Source organism: Parasteatoda tepidariorum, chromosome 10, assembly GCF_982258835.1.
Source record: "Parasteatoda tepidariorum strain Cologne lab strain chromosome 10, Ptep-v5.0, whole genome shotgun sequence".
Taxonomy (NCBI): domain Eukaryota; kingdom Metazoa; phylum Arthropoda; class Arachnida; order Araneae; family Theridiidae; genus Parasteatoda; species Parasteatoda tepidariorum.
In genome coordinates this window covers 42,901,339-42,924,959 of record NC_141764.1, presented here as the reverse complement: position 1 = coordinate 42,924,959, position 23,621 = coordinate 42,901,339, and the positions used below count along the sequence as shown (strand labels likewise).

At 26.8% G+C, this 23,621-nt stretch overlaps 1 protein-coding gene across 1 annotated transcript in view; it reads left to right on the top strand.

Annotated features, from left to right (window-relative positions):
- The window catches only part of LOC122271584 (cell adhesion molecule Dscam1), a 445,844-nt gene that overhangs the window by 383,904 nt on the left and 38,319 nt on the right, over positions 1-23,621 (top strand). Inside the window, exons 21-23 of the mRNA XM_071184629.2 lie at positions 1,767-1,946; positions 13,298-13,524; positions 22,311-22,392. Of these exons, the coding sequence (XP_071040730.2) occupies positions 1,767-1,946; positions 13,298-13,524; positions 22,311-22,392 (489 nt within the window). The remainder of the gene's footprint in view (positions 1-1,766; positions 1,947-13,297; positions 13,525-22,310; positions 22,393-23,621) is intronic.

The following is a 23,621-nucleotide window of genomic DNA, read 5'->3' as shown; positions in this document are numbered from 1 at the left end:
TATTTAATGAATTTTTATCAGTGTTCGAACTGCAAGAACTATTTTTCAAAAAAAATTATTCCATATATTTTCTATAATTCATGTCTAAAACTTTAAGCTCTTTGTTTATTCCGCACTAAAAAAATTACAGTCAAAACTATTTGAATATGGTAAAATATTGCACGTTTCTTGGTCTATGCGAACACCAACAAGCACGGTAAATTTTTTCGAAGTAATTTAGTAATGACTTTGGTAATATTAAAGACAAAACATGGTTTTGTAATCTATAATAAAATTTGGTAAATGTGGTAAAATTTGGTAGTTGCTCCTTGATACATTAGGCCATGACATAAAAACTACTTATTCAGTAAAATTTACTTTTCAGTTTTGTATTTTACTGCATGTATGTCAATAAGGACTATAAATTTGAAATCTGGAATTTCTGCTCAACCGTAACCATATAAACAGAAAATTTCAAAGTGAATGGTTTAAATACCGTTTAGTTTGGCATCAATAACCCGAATTATAGTTTTTGCTTACAAAAATGCCATTAATATACACTACGGTAATTGTAACTAAGAGTTTTTCTCCGTGCGGTTATTTACGATTTTAAAATAATAGTTACTGCCTGAACATGGATTACATTTTCGTGTAGTCTTCTTACAACTTTTTATTTAAATTATAAACTATAAATTTTGCACCATTTTTCCTCTATTATAATCGAAAGTTTAAATGCAATGAGCAAAATAGAAGTTTTTATTTCTCTATATGCACAATGAAATACGGTAATAATCCTTAAAATTTTTATTTAAATTATAAATTGTAAATTTCGCATCATTTTTCCGCTATTATAATCGATAGTTTAAATGCAATGAGCAAAATAGAGGTTTTTAATTTTCTATATACGCTATGAAATACGCTGGTAATTTTTTCTCCAGAAAATATCACCATATTTATATTCAAGCAAAATTTCTGTATTAATATTTACACAACTATTTAGCCAACAACTCCTGATCCCAGATGTTCCATTAATTTTTTTTTTTTTTTGCAAATTGCCTTTACATAAAAAAATATGCTTGTATAGTAGCATGGAATTAAAAGCAAATTATGAATTTTCAAATAAGTTTGGCTTATTTCTTTCATTTTAAAAAGTATAATTGTTGCATTAAAAATAATTTGTAAATAGAACTATAAATAGAAATAATTTACAAAAGAAACGTAATTCAGCCATGCAATTAAGAAACAATTTTGTCTTTCAAAAATTTATTTTTCTCTTACCGTTTAGATGCTCCTCTTTCTTATGTTACTATATTGCTATATACTAACTTACTATATTCAATCTAAGCCAATTTTGAAACAAAAGTCGACAAACCCTGCTCTTCTAATCCCCACAGCGTCTGAAACACTGTATTTAGTGCTCAATGTTTTCAGAAATTCCACCAGTATTTTATTTTTTATTCTGAATGTTTTAGAGTTTCTGGCTCAGAGAAGTTTTTGTTTCGAAATTTTAAATGTTTTTATGCCCCAGTTTAAAATATATTATAAAAGAACAGAAATACAAAAATACATTGCTGAACGTAATAGCGGTAAATTCAGGATATAAGCAAATAACGATAATTTCAGATTCTTAATTATGGTAATTTCAGATGATAAGCAAAATAACATCCCCAACTTTTGTAAATAGGAAATTAAAATTTTTACATCATAGCATTTGGCGAAGCATATGTTTTCAGAGCATGGAAATAATTTAATTTAATTAATTTAATTTATTTAACTTATTGTTTTAGGCACAATAACACCAGTATTAGCGGAGAGAGAAGAAGGTCCAACTTTCTACAGAAATCTGTCAGTCCTTGTACCAATTGTCTGTGCCATAGTTGTTTTGTTGGTCATTACACTTGTTATACTAATCGTTTGTTTGAAGAAAAACAGAAACCCTGATTATGCCACCCCATCACAGAATCAAGGTAAGAAATGAGCATATAGAAACTATTTTTATGGTTAATAATATTTAAAAAGAAATTCTTTAAAAGCTATGATATAACACCAATTTGTAATGCATAAAGTCTAAATATCTTAATTTTTCAGAATGTCTTAAGTTAAATTGACGATTTGCAAATTTTTTTTAAATAGAAAACGGTTATGGTTTAAAAAAATCTTGCAAAGAAATTCATGTAATAATACATAAATGTTTCTTCCCCAAGTTTCTGCTTAATTAAAAGTTTTCCACCGATAGCACTACAAATAGTAAACCTATAAATAGATGAAAAATAGTCGAAAATATCATTTAATGAATAAAATCATTTAATGAATAAAATCATTTAATGAAAAAAAAAATTACGTTAGATTTTTTTTATCACCAGTTGTAATCACGTTTCGTAATCACAGGAAGGTTAAAAGAAACATGCAGCGCCAACTATCGAAAAATAATTGGACTAAATCCAGAATCTTTGTGAGGTTAAACGCATGCTCTGTCACGTGAACTTGCTGAAAGAATTATTATTATATTTTTTTAAACCTAGCTATTTTCTTGTCAGAAAAGTTTTGAAAAGACACATTATAACGATTGTCAGGGACAATAAGACAAGTGCAACTTTATAACCTAATAAGTGCTTAATAAATAAGAGCTTATTTAAAGTTAAGTCGATATAATATTCTATAAATCTGTTTCACAAATCTTGCAACTATGCGTTATGACCTTAATCATCAGAGTTTGCTTTAAATGCATCTTACACTACTTTAAAACACCATAATATATGCACTTTTCAAAGTAAGTTTTAAAATTTATAATGATAATATTTATTTATAATTAATTACAATTTATTATACTTCGGAATGTAGGAAACATATCGTAATTTATAATAAACTGACATAATTTAAATGAATTAAAACTTGCATATTTAATTATTTATTTAAAATGTTACATTTTTATTGCAAATTTTGTTTTTGCAAACGTATGTTGAGGACAGGTGCGGCCAGATTATTTTTATCAAAAAATAAATAAATAAACCATAGGATAATCCTAGAGTGTAAAATGAATTCTTTAGTTTTCGTTGTTAGTTAGTGTTCTAAAGCCAAATCAACCCATTTCAATTCTAGGATTAACAGTGTTAGTTATATTTTCCAGCTAGTTCAACAATCTTAATTTTGGTTAGCAAACGAAATGTAGAATTTGATTAGCATTAATTGAGGAGATGTTACTTTTGTCTTGCCTTTGCTCAGTTTAATATTTCATATATTTTCTTAACGTTACATTTTAATGGGGAATGAAATAAATTCATTGTTTTTAAACGTTTTTGAAGCATAAAATGAAAAGTTTTTTTTAGCTTTTATACGCTCTTTGGAAGCTACATTCTCCCCTGTTTTGAAACAATTTGTTTATTGCAGAATTCATTACATTGCTTTTGTCGATGCGTTTCTTTTTATTTATTTGTACTTTTCAAGATTATTGCTAAAATTTTAGTTTAATGCCTAAAACATTTCATATTTTTTGAAAACAAAATTTCCCACTTTTTCGAAATTACTATTGGAGAAAAAAACAGATTTAAAGTCTTGCACCGTGCTTTCGCATAAGTATTAAGCTTTTCTTTAAATCGTGATATTGAATGCTCCAAACCTTTCTATAACACGCTCCACCATTATTATGCTTTTCTTCCCTAATACTATCTTAAAAAGGAAAAAGTGATACATTTCAAGTTGAAACAAGTCGTTGACATTTTTAGTCGGCTGTCATATATGGAGAAAAGAATGTATGAATAATTTCGTGGATGTTCCATCTCATTTTAATATGTTCATTGTTAAAGAAAGTCACGCACTTCCTAATATCCACAAGGCGTGAGTTCTATTTTTTACGTTGTGACAAGAAACGATTGTCTGCCCTTTTTCAACTACTATTTTAGATTATTGCCAAATCCGAACGATGAAATTCCTGCAAAAGAAAGTACCTTTTATGTATTTTATACCTTATAAAAATGGAAAAGTTTATATTAAACTTCTCGTTCATATTAGAATTTCAGTATTACTTACTTATTTACTGGTAAAAAAAGTGAAAAGAAAGTACATTTTACGTTTTTATATCTTGAAAATGGAAAAATTTATTTTATGGCGTTTTGTTTTATGAGGTACAAATTTATTCGTAGCTTTAATATGATATTATTTCAAAAAGTAAAGAAAAGTTACTTCAACCACTCTTTAATGTTATTATTATTATTACAACTCATCTAAAAAATTCATTAAAGAAATCTGAAAAAAAAATAGTTCCAAATAACTTGAGAATTTCAGCAGAAAAAAAAATTTAGAAAATCTGAAAAAAAAATATGTATCAAATATCTTTAGGTGTTCAGCAGATTTTTTTAAACTTATTTACTCGAAGAAAATGTAAATGTTTTAAAAAAATCTTATTTCTTTTAAATTTATATCAGATTTTTGTTCGATTTTTTACGTATACCAATTAAAATTATAATGAAATTTATTAATAATGTTTAATGCTATTTAGAAACTATATATGGTACTTAATATTTCGAACGAAAATAGCTCAAAGTCTTGCTATTAGAAAATTTGTGATTTAGATATTAAATGAAGAATAAAGTAATTTAAATTAGGAAACATATGTAAAGCAATTATTCTAAATTAAAATTATTCTTACCAGAAGAAGTTTTTTCTTTTATCATTTATATACATCAAATGCATATTTATTAAGATTTAAAAATATTTGTTTACAAATAGGCAAATTATTTTTAAAATGGATAAAAATTCAACTAATGAAAAATAATACTTTGTTTTCCTTTAATTTAATCCACATTTAGCTTTTTTTCTTGTACTTTTTAGTTAAATTTCATCTTGTACTTTTTAGTTAAAATAATAATTTACATGCCTTTGCCTCACTTATTATTTTCTGGGTGAAACTTTCAATATGAATAAAATCGGATTTCTCAAAAATTACAACTTTAAGAATATAAATCTGAATTTTCCCAATAAAAAATATTTTTGACTTGAATTTATAATTTTATATGAAAAAAGTATTTTGATTTAAAGAAATCGTAATTTAAATAGCTATTTGAATCAAGTGATAAAGGACAAGTCAATCTTGTTTCAAACCTGCAGTAAGTATAAAAAAAAATACTAATTCAAAATGATATTTCATTGACACTACAAAAAAATTATAAATTCTAATTTAAATCAAAACCCGAAAAATAAAATAACTAAATAAATAAATGCTAATCGAAAGTTGTTTATATTTTCCTAAGGTCTATATTTGGTCCATAATTCTCTTCTATGTAATTTTGAAAGAAAAATTAAATATAATGATAAAAATGTGATAAAAAACGTTTTTTATAGAGTTTTTGTATGGAAATAATTAAACTCTGCATAAGAAATAAAATTAAAATAAAAATATCTATGTTCACAGTTTGCATATTTTTTAGAAAAATATTATAAGCATAAAAAAAATAGCTACCTGAAAAACAAATTTGCTAGAGTAGTGTTTTTATGTTATCGTGGCAGATTTCGAAGATATTTTAAAAATATTCTTGGTGACAATCCCGTGAAAGTAGAATAAATCTAGTAGATATAAATCTAGAAAGTAGAAGAATAAATCATGAATTATCTAATAAATTAGATCAGGTTAAATGTCAATTGCATTTTTGAAGGAAAATTTTCGTTTTGTTTTAAATACAAAATACCGGGACCACAGTAAATTTCTAAGGTAAATAAACATGTTTTATTAAATAAAACTATATAATTAATCTTTAACAATCTCAAGAAATGCATGTATACATTAAGAGTAAATTTTATAATTTTTATAATTAATATACATTAAGCATTTTTTAATAATATATTTTTAATAATAATTAAGCCTTTTTGTTCAATAATCTTCATACAAAATTTGAAGAAAATAAATCAGAATATCAATAAAAGGAATATTTGCAATTAATGGGATATTTGCTATATACAATTGCTTTTGAAGTCACACTTAATTCATATTAATACAGCGAGCATACTTTATATAACGTGTGAAATATAACTGTAATTTGAACTTACAAGTTGGTAAAATTTTAACAGGTGGACAGGCAAATTGTAGAGATCCGTGCAAAGCTGCATTGCATGCAAAATTGCTTGCTTTCTCTATGGTAACTTTCCCCAGTTTGACGCTATTTTGAATAACAAAGATTTAAACTTTAGTTTAAGTTTTAAAATAATCATAATTTTGAAGCATACTGTGCGACGATCAATATACAACAGTAGCTAGTTATGATAAGCAGGATTTTAAAAACGTATCTGTCCCCTTAGCACACTATTTGAACTTCACAGAACTTGCGCAAAAATTTCCCCTCTAATCTCAATATCGCTAAGGTGTTCGATTAACAGAAGACAAACGTTAAGCGAAATCTTATTATTATTCAGCTTAACTTGAACTTCTAGCAGAGCTTCTATGTGAGAGATACATAAGAAAAAAATTTAGATTTTTGTTATGCTATGAAATATTTTCTTGCGCATTTTTCATGCTAGAATTTAGATTTGTTGTTGTATTAGTTTTATACATAATATTAAGAATTTATGAATACATGTATAATTTGGTGAATATTCTTTTCTTTTGAGGCTAAATATCTCAGACGAACTCTAAATAAGTAGTTTAATTAGAAAATTTACAAGAATGTCGCGTAATTCTAACTTAATGTAGGGAGAAAAGAACGCCTAATGTACGTCTTATAGAACCGACCGGTCTGTCTAGGGGGCAGGGAGCTGTCCTTGCATCAGAAAGATACTGGTACTTAGTTCGAATCCCGGGCAAGGCATGAATGTTCTTTCCGTCTGTACTATCTGCCCTTACTGTGGGAACGACATTGGCCTACCTAATATGGTGCCCCTGTAAGAGAGGTCAACAATCGCCCTGTAGATGCCTGAATTGACGGATGTTAACACAGGCAGGCATTAAAAAAAAAGAAAAAAAAAGCGTCTTATAGAAGACTTGGTTTGGCGACATTTTAGCGTACTTGGCAACCATTTAGGCGATAAAATGACAGTTTTGGAAACTTCGAGTTTTAAAGTGATAGGACCAACGGGGTTATGCGGCAATCGTCTTGAATCATGTCGAGAATTCCAGGGTTTCTTCGTCAAACGTATATAAATGAGTATCGTAGAGAGAGTTTTATTCTGCTTGTGACTACACTAGTGTTTTGATTTGTGAGTTAGCGAGTCTCTAGCGAGTTTTGAACCGTCTGAAGCTTCAAAGTCTTTGTTTTGATGTAATACGCTGTTATTTGAGATGTAAATGAGAGCAAGAGATAGCTGTATTTTCTGCATTCTGATAACAAATCAAGTTTTAAGGGCTGTTTATTCATCTCTAATTAAAACAAACTCTTGAGCAAGGCACAATCGTAGACACGTAGATCTGAATTAACTATGTTAGACAATCATAATCAGAGTTAGACAATCGTAATCAGAGTTAGACTATCATAATCATAATCAGGACTTCAAATCATAAGCCAGTAAATCAGCAAAATATCAAAAGTATGGCCTATTTTCAGAATTCTTAACCAAAAGCAAATCTTAAAAATAATTGCGATTGATTTCCCTCCTTAAAAATCTTCAAATCAAAATACTATTTTACTATAAATAGATTTATTTTATAAAATGCAAATTCAAATCAAGAGTCAATTTGCAGTTGGGAAGGAGTAAATGAGTAATTAATGGATAAGAAATAGGAATAGGTTTGGGTTAATGTTTGATTACATCTTAGACTGGAGCAGTAATGTAAGGATAGATCTGTAGCAACATTATGTTGTCACGTTAATATGCTACTGTCACGAGAAAATATATTTTCTGCAAAAATAGTTAGATGATTATATGCACCTTGCTAACAATTACTCCATTTTACTGACACAAACTGTAAGAAAGAATTTCGTCTCGTGATATCCAGTAATGAGCTTATTAATCTGTATTTTACGGTAGTTTGTCTCATGCTTACGTAATTTCTCCTATTTACTCTTTTACTTATGTTTACATTGACTAGATTTCTTATAATTCTAATTGGTTAGTTGACGTATCTATCGGAAATTATACTGTAATCGAATAAAAACGACAGGATTTGTCCAAAACATTTTTTTGAACTTCTTAAATTTTAAATATTTTTCCGCGATTAAAGGATATATTTTTTTTTCTGTTGAAAAAAATCATTCGTCAATACTTTCGCCAAAAAATTTATTTCACGATGAATTTACGATTTTCGTTTTACTTGCTTTAGAGTTAAATTCATGTCATGACCTCGTAATATCATCAAAACAAATTGTGCACATAATAAGAGTATGCATTATTTTCGAAGCTTTATTATTCTCTGTCAGTAACAAGAAAATGATAATATTTAATATCCATTGGGGAAAAAGCATTTGATTAATTCATGTGAAAGCAAATATTTAGGCAGTTCAATGCTCCAAAAATACTTTTTAAAGACAATAGAAAAACATAAGTTCAAAGTATGTTTTTGCTTAGTGGAGAAAAAAGAATAAAATGCTTTTCCCAGAAGTAGAAAATTTAAAAATCTTTATTAAAACAAACAGCTTTTGCAAGCGCTATTCGAGTTTGTTACTTTAAATATTTTAACTTATGCATTTTCTGCTTAAATGTTTTTTAAGCTTGCATTCTCCTTAAAAATTTACTAAATATTAATTATATAAGAACTTATTCTAACTCACACTCTCATTAAATCTTTTCCAAAAGAAACCATTTGCCGGAAAACCTCCAAACATAAAATTTTAAATTGATTCGAAATGTTTGTGGTTAGAAACAAACAAACATCATGTGTTTCATATTGCACTCGAGAACCAGTTTTAAATATGAGATATTCATTTTCTTAACTTTACATTCACAAGAATTTTGTTCAAAAAATAAATAAAATGAAAACACTTGCACGAAACTGCTGTCTCAAGTGGGAAATATAAATATATATAAAAAAAAATAACCTCTTACGCAGATTGCATTTAACATTTTTCCTTCTGTTTTATATATGGATTATGTTAGAGCAAAAAGACCAAAAAAACATAAAGAAATTCATCGTTCGCGTGAAAACGGTATCTTCATTTGCATAGGAATATGCATTAGAGAAAACATGCAACACAAACCATAAAAACGAAAGAAAAACGAAACGCATTTTGGTCATATAATCCATTTGCTTTAGAGGCTTTGTATAAATATTAAATTTTATGCTGTTTTAGCTGTTTGTGAAACATATATATGCTTGTAAATTTGTGTTTCTAGTGGTTGCGTGTTGAGGATGAATATTTATCTTGACCTTAATGTTATGCAAATATTGCAATTGAAAAGAATTGTTGCTTGTAAGGTTGCGAGTTGGTTGAAGTTTAACTAGAGTTGAGGAGTTAAATATTAGTTTCGAAAACATTTACAAAATAAAATTTGCTAAACAACAAGACATGAATTTGTATGAAAAGTTTGAAATGGAAACTGTAGAAATATATTATAGCTGAAGTTTGTATAGAAAATATTTTTGCATATTTGAACGATGCGAAATATTTGTGGTTGCAGCATTGGCCGTTCAATACATAAAACAGCGAGTTTTGTTTGTTTATAATGCGTTTAAGGAAAAACGCATATTTATTTCTTACAATACGAAAGGCTATGTCATTAAAATTTATACAAATTATTATGTTTATGTATTTTTTTAAAATTATTCAAGACAGAGAGAAATTCTATTTCTGAACAACACTGTAAAAGATTTAGTATCAAATTATGGTATAAAGTACCGGCACTTCGGGTGCATTATTCATAAAATCCATTTTTATCGTAAAATATTACACCGTAATCTTTTAGCAATGCTTATTTAATTTGAATAATTCAATGATTTTTCAGTAATTATTACTATAAAAACTCTGGTATGTTAGATATTAGTTCTGTAACATGTTCCGGTAAAAATGGATTTTATGATAAATAAGTAGATAATAATAAGTAGATGTCGGTACTTCTGAATGTCGGTACTTTTTACCGTAATTGTGATCCGGAATTTCTTTACAGTAAATGCTATTCAAAAGAAAATAGCTATAACTTCATAGTTATAAAGTATAACTAACTATAAATACCTATACCAATTCTAACTATTACTAATAAAAAAGTTAAGCAAAATATTTCCAAGTATGTGATTTAAATACGACTTACTTGACGTTAAAACATAAATAAAATGTCAAAAAAATGTTTAAAATTCTTTAAATGCACATTTCAAACATTAACAAGTATCTTTTGAATTTGAATATTTGTTGAGATAGATATATGTATGTTAAAATATTATGAGCCGATCAGAAAGTAAAAGTGGTTAGTTTACAGACATGGAAATTCTAAAAATATTCTTTGTTTAAAATGAAAGCTTTGACGTTTTGATATTCAACGTAGAAAGTTTAAACCTTAGGTTTAGCTAAAGTTTAGCTACCGTTAATGAGAGGATTTGAGATATGGTGTAATGGAAACATATCAGTATTTTACTTTTTAAAATATAAATTTTAAAGTTTAAGAAATAATAGTGTGAGTTTAAAGTTAGTTTAAGAATTAAATATGCAAACCTATGAATATCCTGTGAGCTATTTTATATTGATGTAGAGTAAATGGTTTTGGAACCTAATCTTTAATAATGCACTACTCGCGGTTATTATCTAACAATAATAATTTGCAACAATTTTGTTTAATTTATTTATTTAAATTAAATTTCTTCACAGTTTAAATACCCTTAAAGTTCAATTGTTAAATCTCTATTTTATTATTTTATCTATACGGGTCAATATAATTGCCCCATTTGTAATATCTAAAATTCTTAAAAAATCTTCTAAAACCAATAAACAAATACCAGTTGCCTATATAATGAACATTTGTAAATTTAAACTTGTTTCTTTACATAATATTTCCGTATTGAAAGACATTTTTCAAATACTTTTTTAAAACTATGTTGCCCACACTTTTAGTGTTTTTGATTTTTTTTCCTTTATTGGTTAGTATTTTTCATTAGTATTTGCATATTATTATTGTTATAAATAATTATCTAGCGTTGGTGCTCTATTTCATCATTATTTTTCATATTATATTAATTAGTTTATAGCATATAAATGCATCTAAAATCCATATTCGTTTAGTGCACGCTACTCAGTTTTTTATACTTCTTTGAACCTTCAGTGTTTTTAAATTTCAAAATTATCTAACTCACAACCCTGTCATCCTCCTAACATTGGCATTATTAATGTGGTTTTTAGATGATAAAACCTTTAAGCCAAATATTATTAATTGAGTTATTACTAAACAATACTAAAAAATAAGTTAAAAAAACTACAGAACTTAAAAAAAATGCATTGTAAGAAGGATGATGTAATGTAATATATAGCTTATAAAAAGTTTAGTTATTTATTTGCTAAGTCATTAATTAAAAAGATTAAATATCCAGAATTAAACATTGTTTGGTATACAAGGAGAGAAAGAGAGAGAGAGATGTGATTTAGTATTTTTATCATCATTATTACTAAAAGCATATAGTAGTTTTTGCAAATAATATCCCAATAATGTAATATTTGTGTATACAGATGTCTGTTTTAAAGATACAATAGTATCTAAGAAATTAATATTTAAGAATACATTGTATAAAATTAAATTAATCAATAAATTTAAACTAACTTATTAATTGCTGAAAGATAGTAATATAATCTATCATAGGCAATATGAGGAATAATAACAATAAAATTTATAACGATAAATAAAAAGGGTCATTTTAAAATTTAATAAGGATAAATATATAATTGCTTGCATAATATCATTACTACTTGCATAAAAGGACTACTATAATGCTACAATGATAAATTGAAATAAAGCCATACATACATAAAAACAAAAAACATTCTTATTAAAATTATATCGAAACTTGTAGTATAGATTATAGAAATAATAACATGCATAATAAAAAAACATAATATAGAAAGAAAATCAAATAATATGCATTAAAATAATAAAAGTATAATATTCGTTATGATGCAATACAGTTTGAAAATAAAAGCATGCATAGTACAATGTTACTAAAATAACATGCATAACAATGATATAGGAAAATAATAACTATCATTAAGAAGCAAAACCATATGAGAATGGAGACACGCATGTAATTTTCAATTTTATAACAAACCATACAGAACCGTGATGACTCAGAGGGGAGGCACTGAGATAATAATTGGTGGCTGGAAGACCACTCAGATTCAATTCGATGAGTTCCAGCATGTCTAGGAAGTAAGCGCAGCTCTTGTACACTGCTGACCACATCACCACAATCGTACAGTTGGTCACGATATTATGGAGCCTTATCCTCCTTGACCCCCTGGCCTACAACGAACTTTTCTAGGAATGCTTTTATTAGCTTATTCAAAGAAAAACTTTTTCTAGTGATTTTAACTTAACGAAATTTTAAAAGAAATAAAAATATCAAAACGGATGAAATTAATTTACAGCATTTATAATTTATAATAACAATTTATACAATTTATAATAAAAATCAAAATCAAAAATAATATTTTTAAAAACTACGTTTTTGTAGTGGAGAACAATAATTAAAAAATAAAAATTTGAAAAACGAAAAATGTGGGAAGCATGAAACACATAACAGTAATGTTATATTAGTGTGTGTATGAGAATCTGTATGCTCATGAGAATATGTGTGTGTATATCTGTAATTGTAATTGTATCTGAATGTGAATGTGTATTTGGAATATGCTTGTGTATATATGCATGTGTATATGCATGTGTATATGGATGTATATGTGTATGTGGCTATGCATGTGTATGAGTAAGAAAATGTGTACATTTATGTGTATATGTACTGTTATGTATTTCATGAGCTCCACGTTTTTCGTTCTTCAAATTTTCATTTTTTAATTATTATTCTCCACTACAAAAACGTGATTTTTAAAAATATTATTTTTTTATTTTGATTTTTTTTGTACTCACTTCCAAAATCTCAAATTTTTCATTCATTGTACACAAAACATTTCAGCTGACGTGTGACACAAATTTGAAATAATCGAATTGACAACAAAAGACAATAGCAAAAATACAAATTTTTCTTAAATTTTAATTTTATTTTTCTTTGTGTGTCTTCTTTCTCCTCATTTTCATGCATTGTCATCCAATTCTGAACTAATGTGCCAAATTTGAGGTCTGTAGCTAGTCGGGAAGTTAGCTTAAAATCGATTACAAAATTCCACCCGAACAGACATACACGAAGTCAAGTTAATATAAACGTGGTAATTACTTAGTTTTTGATAAGAAATATATTTCTTTTCTCTCACAGAGCACAGACCAGAGCAGAAAGGTGATAATATATCGATGGCATCAGTGGGTAAAAAAGTCTATGAAACTCCAAGAGAAACACTGTATTATCCATCTCCATATGCCACAACTCGAATATCAATGTATTCCGCTGATAGTGAATCATCATCTGGACAAACGAATAGCTTACAAAGACCCAGTGGAACACACAGACCCGACCATACATATGATGTGCCTTTTCCTCATAAGGTAAATTTTTTTTCATAAGAAAGCCAAAAAGCAAACAATACAAGCAAGAATAGCTTTCATAATCAGATTTTATGTGCAGTGAATAAAATGCAATGAATTTCAACTTAAAGAAAAATTAAGGTTTAGGTATATAAAAATAAATTTTAAACTTTCCACTATACCTATTTAATTTTAGTATATATATCGGTAAAAAATGCTTTGAGTATGCACTATGACCGCCGGGTAATAATAATCAAAAAAATTGTTAACTTGATCGTTTTTCTAATTAAATTTTTTATTAATTGTATTTTTTTCTGATTAACAAATTTATCTTAAAAGCAGAATTATGAAGTATCATAGCCATCTCTACTCTGTTGAAATATAAGGAAGAATATTAACTCGAATTACTATCTTAAATTCATTTGATCATTGTAATTGTCCCAACATTTAGTTAAAGTTCATGAAGTGTATTTTATATATAAATCTTAATTTAAAATGCAGAAAAATATAGCTAATATGCAAATAATTATCCAATATAATGGGAAAATTACTGATATCCAATATTTTGTCGCAATTTTTCATTTTTTTTAAAATCTAAATCTCCCTTAAAGAGAAAAGTCTTAGCATCAAATGTTCCTTAAAATATTTTCTTCAGAAATTAATCCGGATTCGGACCCCTGCAAGGACCTTAAAATGTCCCCAAATATGTAAAAAATTGACACTCAAATTTTTTTTTTAACGTTTTTATAGATTTTTCTAATCATCTGCAAAATAATAATTGCATAGTTGAATTATTTATTCGTGAAAAAGATCTTACGATATTTTAACTCTTCGCTGGGGTGATAGATTTCGTATTATTTGCAGAATTTTGATGTTTTCACCCCAAAATTTTTATAAAGATTTTTTTCGCTCAAAAATGTAAGTCTTTTTTGTAACTTTTTATTCTTTAATAAGACAACAGGATTGTTTAGGAATAAGACAAAAGTGTAAAAGAATGAAGCACTTGAAGACTGTCAACAAGCCATTTGTGTTCAAGTGCTTCAGAAGCTAATTGCTTATTTTGTGAAAACTACCCAAATTTCTCCACTGGAAGGTAAATGTATTCGAATTATACACTAGCATGCAATTAGCATACTAATTTAAATACAAATTAAGTTTTGCCTTTTTTTAAAGCAATTTTTCAACACATACTTTGTCTCATTTTCGAGGTGTGGAATCATTTTTTGGGACGCTAATAGCGCCATCGGGTTTAGTAAGTTTCTTAAGTTCTGCCCTGGGATATGTTTAGTCAACTGGGATATGATTAGGCCATTGGATACTCTTGAAAGCTCAGTTTCAGTGAGAAAATCTCTGGCATAATCTGTGAAACAATTTAGTGCGTATTAAAACTTAATACGGTGGCGACCATTTTACACCAAATGGATATAGTGAAACGCCACACATAACTTACGGATCCAGTTGCTTCACTACAATACTTGGTATAAAGCAGCCGCCAATATTTTTATTATTCAGTAACACAAAAGTCTATAATTACAGTAAGAAATGATACTAATAAGAGTCAAACAAATTATTTTTACGACACAATAATCAATAATTTAGGATTTCATATTTCTGAAAATGAATTAGTTTGCTAATCAAACATACTAAACTAAAATAATATTTATACGAATTTGAACAAATTTTAGCAAAACCGAAGTGAATGGAAATTAAATATAAAAAATTTATCTAGTTCATTTGGCACATTTACGTGCATCTTCTGATAAAAACATAATTATCTTTATCCATTAGATAAAACCTTACATACATTAGTATGCCAATTTACTTCGTTGGGATTTTCAGAATTATAAGAAATTAAATTAAACTTTTACCTTCTCTACTGTAAAAAAATAGCGATTGTGTGACTTCTTAAAAAGTAAAGCTAAGACGGCTAAATTAGTTCATGAATGGGGTAAAAGCATTTGAATTTGGTGTAGGGTTTGTCATTTATTGGAGTTTAGATTTAACTACACCAATTAAAGTGCGTATGAAAGTTCGATTAGGCATTAACTTGAAAAAAAAATGCAAATTTTCAGCAGGGGGAATTATTTCAGTTCGAATAGGTCCACAGTTTTTACGAAATATTGCAAAATGTTATCCTCTAGACTTTTCTGAGACTATATGTAATAAACACAATCAATGCTTATTACACGCAATCAATTCTTTTCCCTGTCAAAAGAAAATAAATTTGATCATTAGGTCACTTTGGGGAAAATGTAAAAAAAAAAATTATTTGTTAAGAACTTTTATTTCAAGGCATGTGCTGCATAACTTCTACAAATATATGTAACTTTTTTATGATGATACTATTCTTCCTGAAAATTAAGGTATTTTCTTTTAAATAACAGAAACTACAATTGAACCCATGCAGCATGAAAGGGCAAATAAACGTTAAAAATACGTTCGTTCGTTATAAGGTTTTGGAGTTACGTTAAAATTACGTCAATTTCACGTGATGATTTTCACCATTTCTTCATTCGTTAAAACGTATACGTTAAAATGTCGTTATTTTAACGTTATCAATTTTCCCTTTAAATATTTCGTTAAAAATACGGACTAAAAATTCGTTATTTTAACGTGCAGATTTTGCCCATTTTTCGACCGTTTTTTAAAAACGTTTTAATAAGCGGTAAAGTACTGCAGAATGTTAAATTAAAAAAATTAGATTTTTTTGCAAAATAAATTCTTAAAATTAATTAAATTCAAAATAAAATGCTTTATAATAGTTATTATTTCTTTGCTGCAATTATACTAAATTCTTATTGCAATTATAAAATTATATAAAAATGTTTCTCTATATATTGATCTCAAAATATTCCGAGTTGTTTAATTCATCTTTAATATAATTACACTAGAAACTGTTAAAACTTTCTATTGTAACCAAACTCTGAAATTAAAAGCAGTGAAATTTTTAAAACTTTTGAAATAAAATTTGCCTTTACTTCAGAAGATACACCTTAGATAATATCTTTTTTCAGTAGATTACAAATTTTTATCTAATAAGTAGTTTGCTCCTTTGAATGTAGTCGGGGAAATTGTAATATGTTTACTGTAAAAATGTTGTTCTCATTTTGTCTTTAGTACACTATGAAGCCTGTGGTAGTAGATGTATCTAAAAATTATTCAATTCCTAATTATAAATTTTTTATTTATATTTAACTATGGAATTCTTACTGAATTTCAATTCTTCATATAATTTAAGATAAAACGTATCAGTGGAATTTTTATTTCTAAAATAAGTAGCTTCTATTATAAAAATATTTATTTTGAAGTCATAATTAGCAATATATTACCTTTCGTTAATTTTTATATATTTTTAATAATAATTTTGAGCATGAAGCTTTCAGCTATAAGTACGGAGCCTATTCTTTACCTTGTAATTAAATTTAAAAAAAATTAATACATGAATTTAAAAATTTGATTTCTAAAGTATTAAACAAAAAATATCATTTCTTATTTATTAAAAAAATTATTTCTTATTTTCTTTATTAAAAAAAAATTAAAATAGGAATTTAAAAATTTGATTTCTGAAGTATTAAACAAAAAATATCATTTCTTATTTTAATCTTCTAACTATGAAAAATAATGAAAATTATTTGTTGTTTATAGAAAAAGAGCAGCACAAAACTATATAAACGCTTCATTCAAAAGTTTAATCCTATTAAGGAAAATTATACACAATACTACCTAAAAATATCTAGTTGATATCCTCCGACTGCAATAGATTACATTCGGGTGTTTGTAAAATAAAATAATAAATTCAGCATGTATTGCAATACAATACTTTCAATTTATTATCAAAGGATTTGAATTTTTAGGGAAAAACAATTTAGACAAAAGGCAAAAAATAACGCAAAATTGTATGATTTAGTTATTTAATTAGTTTGCCTGTTTCGAACAACAAAATCCTAATTATACGTTATTGTTTTTTTAAACTTATTCTCCAAGTGCTTATTTACTAAACAAGAAGTATTTTTAAATTGCTTTCCAGATATTTTTATAAAACAATGGAAGTGAATGTTTGATGTGAAACTGTTGGTTGTTTGTTTTCTGAATATTTTTATGCATTCCTTCTTAGTAGTTTAAGAGGAAGAACTATTTGTTTGCATGCACTGCTTTATTTTTTTCCCCCACATACTTTCCTCTTCAGTTTCATTCGAGTTCATAAATGATAAACAAAATTGTGGATTTTACGTAAAAAATATTATCTTCCTCTTAATAAAACATTAATAAAACAACAGAAAAAAATACGTTTGCTCTCTAGTCAGTTTTAATAAATTTACGAATGTTTGCGAATTTTTAAAATAATGTCCCTTGTTTATTTTTCGTAAAAGAAAATTTCTTGCACTGTATGTCTTAGAAATGTTTAAATTTTTGAATATTTTTAAAATATATGGAGAATTTTCAGCGGCATATTATTGTTCCAAAATGCAGTAAATCGAAATGTAGATTTGTAGTTGTTTCTTTGAACAATGTAGATTACTGGTAATACGGTAAATCTCTACTAAGATTTATTTCCTTTTTAATTCTAAAATTCTATGTAAACTACAATACTTAAAACATTAAAATATAATAGTATGTTTTCTTCTAAACTGTGTTTTAAAAGAACTTATGCTAAAAAAAAATTATTATTTTTCCTTAATTTTCAAATGCATATCCTTAATTTAAATACTGTTAAACATAAACACAGCCTTAAAACTTTTATATTCTTTAATGTCGTAATTTTTATTTAAATGCAAATATTAAAAAAAAGTATGTTATTAAAACTTAGGCTTGAATTAATTAGTAGTGAGGTTCAAATTTCCTTAATTCTTCTTGAAAAAGGGTTAATTTAAAAATAAGTTCACTGAGACGATTTAAATAATTTATACACAACATGTTTCACTGAAGAAAGATTTAATGTATAAAAAATCCAATAACAAATTTTGAAAAACTCATTTTATAACAATAAACTTATCTATTAATTACGTCTGAGTGTATCAGATAAAAATATTTACTGATAAAAAAATATATTTCTGATACATTTTAATATGGATGTGTAATGTTTTTCTCCCAACACAGCAAAAAGCTTTAGTGTATATTATTTCCAAAAGTGGTGGCAACTATTTTACACTCTAGTAGTGTAGCGTAGCTCCATGCATAACATTAATATCTACACCAAGAATGTTCTTTTACACTTCACTATAAAGAAAATGTTCGTGTATTTGAACAAAAAAATGAAAAAAAAGTTACATTACATTTTAGTGGTGTTTCATTAAGTGTTCCACTACATCAAAGCCAAGGATAATTCCTGATATGGTTAAACACTAAGAAAGTTATTTTACCTTATTTGGCCCAAAGGAGCCACCACCATGCTTGTTATTCAGTAACGCTAAAATTTATAATTACAGTAAGACATTATACACGTACAGAAAAATCAGTAAAATTACTTTTGTGATGCAATAACAATAAAGCAAAAATCATAATTTAAGGGTGTATATATACAATCTTTCTTAAAATGAAATTAGTTTGTTAATCAAACATACACACAGAGAAGACAGAATATTAATATGAATTATATACAATTATAATAGTTAAATTATATAAAATTATTTTAACACAGTTGACACATTTATTAAGAACATAAAAATTTTTGTTATACAACTAAAACATGTGAATTTTATAACACTTTTCATGAGTAGTTTGTCAAACCTGACAAGAAGATTAAAATCACTTGGAAAATAAGTGACCACAATCAATATCAATTCTCAATCAATAAAGAGGATTGAAACTTATTTGGTATTGACTATTAAATCAGATAGAAGACACCAGCACACTTCATGTAAATTAACCTCCCTCTTGTTTGCCGTAATGTTAATATCTTAAAGATGCCTTTATATCTATAATAATGGTCCAAAATGGTTGTTTTGCTTTTAAGATAATCCCTATCATCATCTAACGCTAGGTCTTAGTTAATTATTTTGGATATACAATAATTATTCTACAAATGTTTAGAGCGGTGAAAAATACGACATTTTCCCAAACGGAGCGAAATCTTTATCAATTATTGTTGATAAGATTTAACTAAACAATTTGAAGTGCGTAAAAACGCTTGATTCAGTAGTATTAACTAGAAATAAAGGAATTATTCAAATAACTTAAAGAGTTTTTCAGCACTGTATTCGGATAGGCATTATAACGGTTTTTACAACTTAAAAACTATATGCACATTTTAACGATGAGCTGTTGTATCTGTAGACATTGAATAGTTGCGTAAAAGACAATAATAAACTTATGCCAACTCATCTGGATTATACGCAATTTTCTGTCGATATCCAAAGCTTGACAGCATTGGTGTCGTTAGAAGCGATAATAATTCAAGTATGTTGTTATTGCGCGTGAAATTGTTGTAATAATTTTTGACTTTAGGTGTTTAACACTTTAAATTAGAGATAGAAACTCGATTCTGTTGGTAATTTCTTTCCACAATTTTTTGGGGTTGTTCAACTTCATATTCGGAGACATATTTCAGCAGTTTTTCTTTACAGCCTAGTTGCATTGGACCTGTTATCAAGCATTTGTAATGATTACAGCACGTATGAAGCTCGTCTTGAATTTACGAAGTATTCAGTTTCATTAGACCTTAGACACTGTTAAAAATAGTGCCAATACTTCGAAATAAATAATAATCGAATTATGAAAACCTGAAACAGAATGTACTCGTTTACGAGCAAAAATGCATAATCTCAAAGATGATGTGGAGGGAAAAATGTGTGGAAAAGATGTTCGTTGGCCAAGATCCGGGTTCTTAGTAGGATTCTACAACCCCCATACTTGCACACTCAAGTTCGGGGTGAGTTTGGGACCTTTTGCACAATGGCCATCGCAATGAAACATCATGACATACATACGTTCAATTCGTTTGATCGTTCATTTTTAGCTAACTAGGCAAATAGAGAAATCGAAATTCTCAGGATTATTTTAATAAACTTTAGATCAGTTTTTCTTACAGTGCAGGCTTTCTACATGCTAACCTTTGACCCAAAGAAAATATATATATATATATATTGACGTGATTGCTTTCTGTTTTATTCGTTTATGACCCGCTTTTACTTTAATGTAACGGAACTAAATAGATATTGTTTATTCTTATCTCAACCCGTCCTATTCAAGGGTACACGAGAGAAAGAACGTGCATTCTACAGACAAAACATACAAACTAAATAGATATAATACAATTGAAATTTTGTTCAATAAGATTAATTCACCGATGAGGTATAAGCACTGAAAAAAAGACCGTACAGTTATTGTATTTAGTACTAGGTTTATTTCTGTAGTATTTGTCATATATTTTTTAGCATACCTTTCTGAAATCATTAAGAGAGTTATGAATCATTCCGTTTAAGTAAATTCCAAACAAGGCTAAATAAAAAGCGTGACCAATCACCAAGGTTGAGTGTTTTAAAGTTAAATAATTTGCTTAAAATATATCATTACTTAATAACTTATATACACAAATTATTAAAACTTTAGCTGATGATTAAGCGAAAAAAAAGAATATAAATTTCTTTTTTTAGAGTTGTAGGTAAATATTAATTTTTAAATATTTAAGATGCCACTGTTTAAGTTAGAGAAGGGGGAAAACAATTCTCAAGAAATTTTAAAAGCAATAAATCGATTAAAAAGTTTAACTTATTTGTTACTCAAAGCGGCAATGAATTTTACATATTTACATATTCTGAAATTTCATTTAATACTCATACTCTATTGCTTGATTTCGCTCTTGAGGAAAATGTTAATTGCTTTCCAATTTTATAGTAAACTAGAATAACGCTTTTTTTATTTTATTAAATAGCTTGATTGTAGTAGTGACAAGTGTCTATCTCAGCTGATAGTAAAAAGCACTAGAAATAATTGAAAAATAAGATTTTATATATATATATATATATATATATATATATATATATATATATATATATATATATATATATATATATATATATATATATATATATATATATATATATATAATATATATATATATATATATATATATATATATATATATATATATATATATATATATATATATATATATATATATATATATATATATATATATATATATATATATATATATATATATATATATATATATATATATTATGCTTTACTATTAAACAGTAAAGTAATAATGTAAAAAAAGAATAAACATATTAAATTTTTTTAAGATTCAGTTTCTTTCTCAAACAAATATAAAAAATATGTTTGAATAATTAAAATATGCTACCTTGATGTTTCATGAAAATGCATAGAAAATTTTCATTTGATTGACAAAAGTAAACACAATCTGATTTGTTAATTAGAGTGGCAAGAAGTTATACTGAAACGAAATTGAAGCTCTCAGCTTAAAATCACATCTTAATCAAAAATTAATCAAATTACGCATTAATATACTTTCTGACATACATATTCAAAAATTTCGACATATCCATGCATTACTGATAATTATATCTAATTAAAAGTAAAGAACTTCAGTATTTTCTTTTTATAAAAAAATTCTCAATGGGATAAGAAACCAGGTTAGATTTATTTTAATTTATTTTTTAGATAATGTCTCTTTATTGAATTAACAACTAATTAAATTGACCAGAAAAAAAGATTAAATTTTTTGTCATTTATGAATTAAAAAAGTTTATTAAATGTAAGGTTTGCTTTTTGGCTAATCTTAATTGAGATAAAACGAACGAAGTATGAAGATATCGCATTTCTTAACTCCTATTTTCTTTTAGTTTCGAGGTCCAGTCACATACTGTGCAGTGACGCATGATTACCAACAGTTATTTACAGAGTCTGGATTACACCATTTTGTTGGTAAGCATGTGTTTATCAGGCTGCATTCGTTAGTTAGAATCGTTTTAAATGTGGTTTTTGAAAAAAGCGCTTTAAATTATTGATGCTATTCTTGCTTAAATTTTGCATGGAAATTTTTATGTGTTTATGTGTTTATGTGAGATAATAAGGCTGTATCTGTGTATTAATACAAGAGCAGTCATCATTTAAAAAAATGCAACTGACACTTTTATAAATTTTACTAAATAATTGGAATGTTAATTTTGTAATTTGTATAACAAGATATTTTTCCCTAAGAAAAGTTGGCTATTAATTATATGTACTGAGTGGCAGTTCACAAAATGATGAAAATTAGGGTGGTTTTGTTATTGAAGTTTTAAGCTGGTCTTGCTTTAAGCTAAAAAAAATGTTCTCAATTTGTTTCTGAAATTAATTAAAATTTTTAAGTTGCTTTAAAGAAATTAATAGTTATTTTCCGAAAACTTATTCACTAAAACTGCTTAACTTCATCACAATTTTAAGGGTAAAAAGTCCTTATTAATTTTTATGGTTAACACTTTAAGAATTCATTTGCAGACAAAATTTGACATCTTCACCCATTTCATGCGAAAAATCCTTTCTAATAGTTTAAGTGCTTTCCATTAGAAAGGAAGTTCTTGATTACGTTACTGAATATCTATTGCTTAAAACAAAAGAAATCAAGATTAATAAAGCACAAAGGAAAGAACTGAAGAGGACAGATTAAAGCTACTGTTTTATAAACAAGAACCTTCACCAGATTCTAAGCACCAAATGATAGAAGAAGAGTAAAATAAACAAATGCGTGCAAAGTGGTTTAACGAACTAACAGCCCTAAACATAAAAAGTCGGTTTTTTAACCTGTTGTCTTCTCCTCATAGCAAAACCAGTTTTTTCCATGTTATTCGATGGTGAAATAGCGTATGGGGAGAAATATTCTCCCAATTTTGCTCATTTTCCAAATTACCAGTGGATTAACCAATAGCGACAGAGAAACAACTTTGAGAAAGGAAATTAAAAAAAAGGAAGTATTAAGAGACTAGTGGGTACCCCAGAGTGCAAGAGATTCAATTATAATAGATATCCAAATATTGAAAAATGGTGGGATTTTAGAAGGATTATTAGCTAAATTGTTAGAATTCTTCAAAATAGTGAATTGTTTCAGGAAGCAAGTTTAGAAGCTAAAGATCAGTGCTGCCTGTGATTAGAATTCCACCTATGTAAAGGCAATG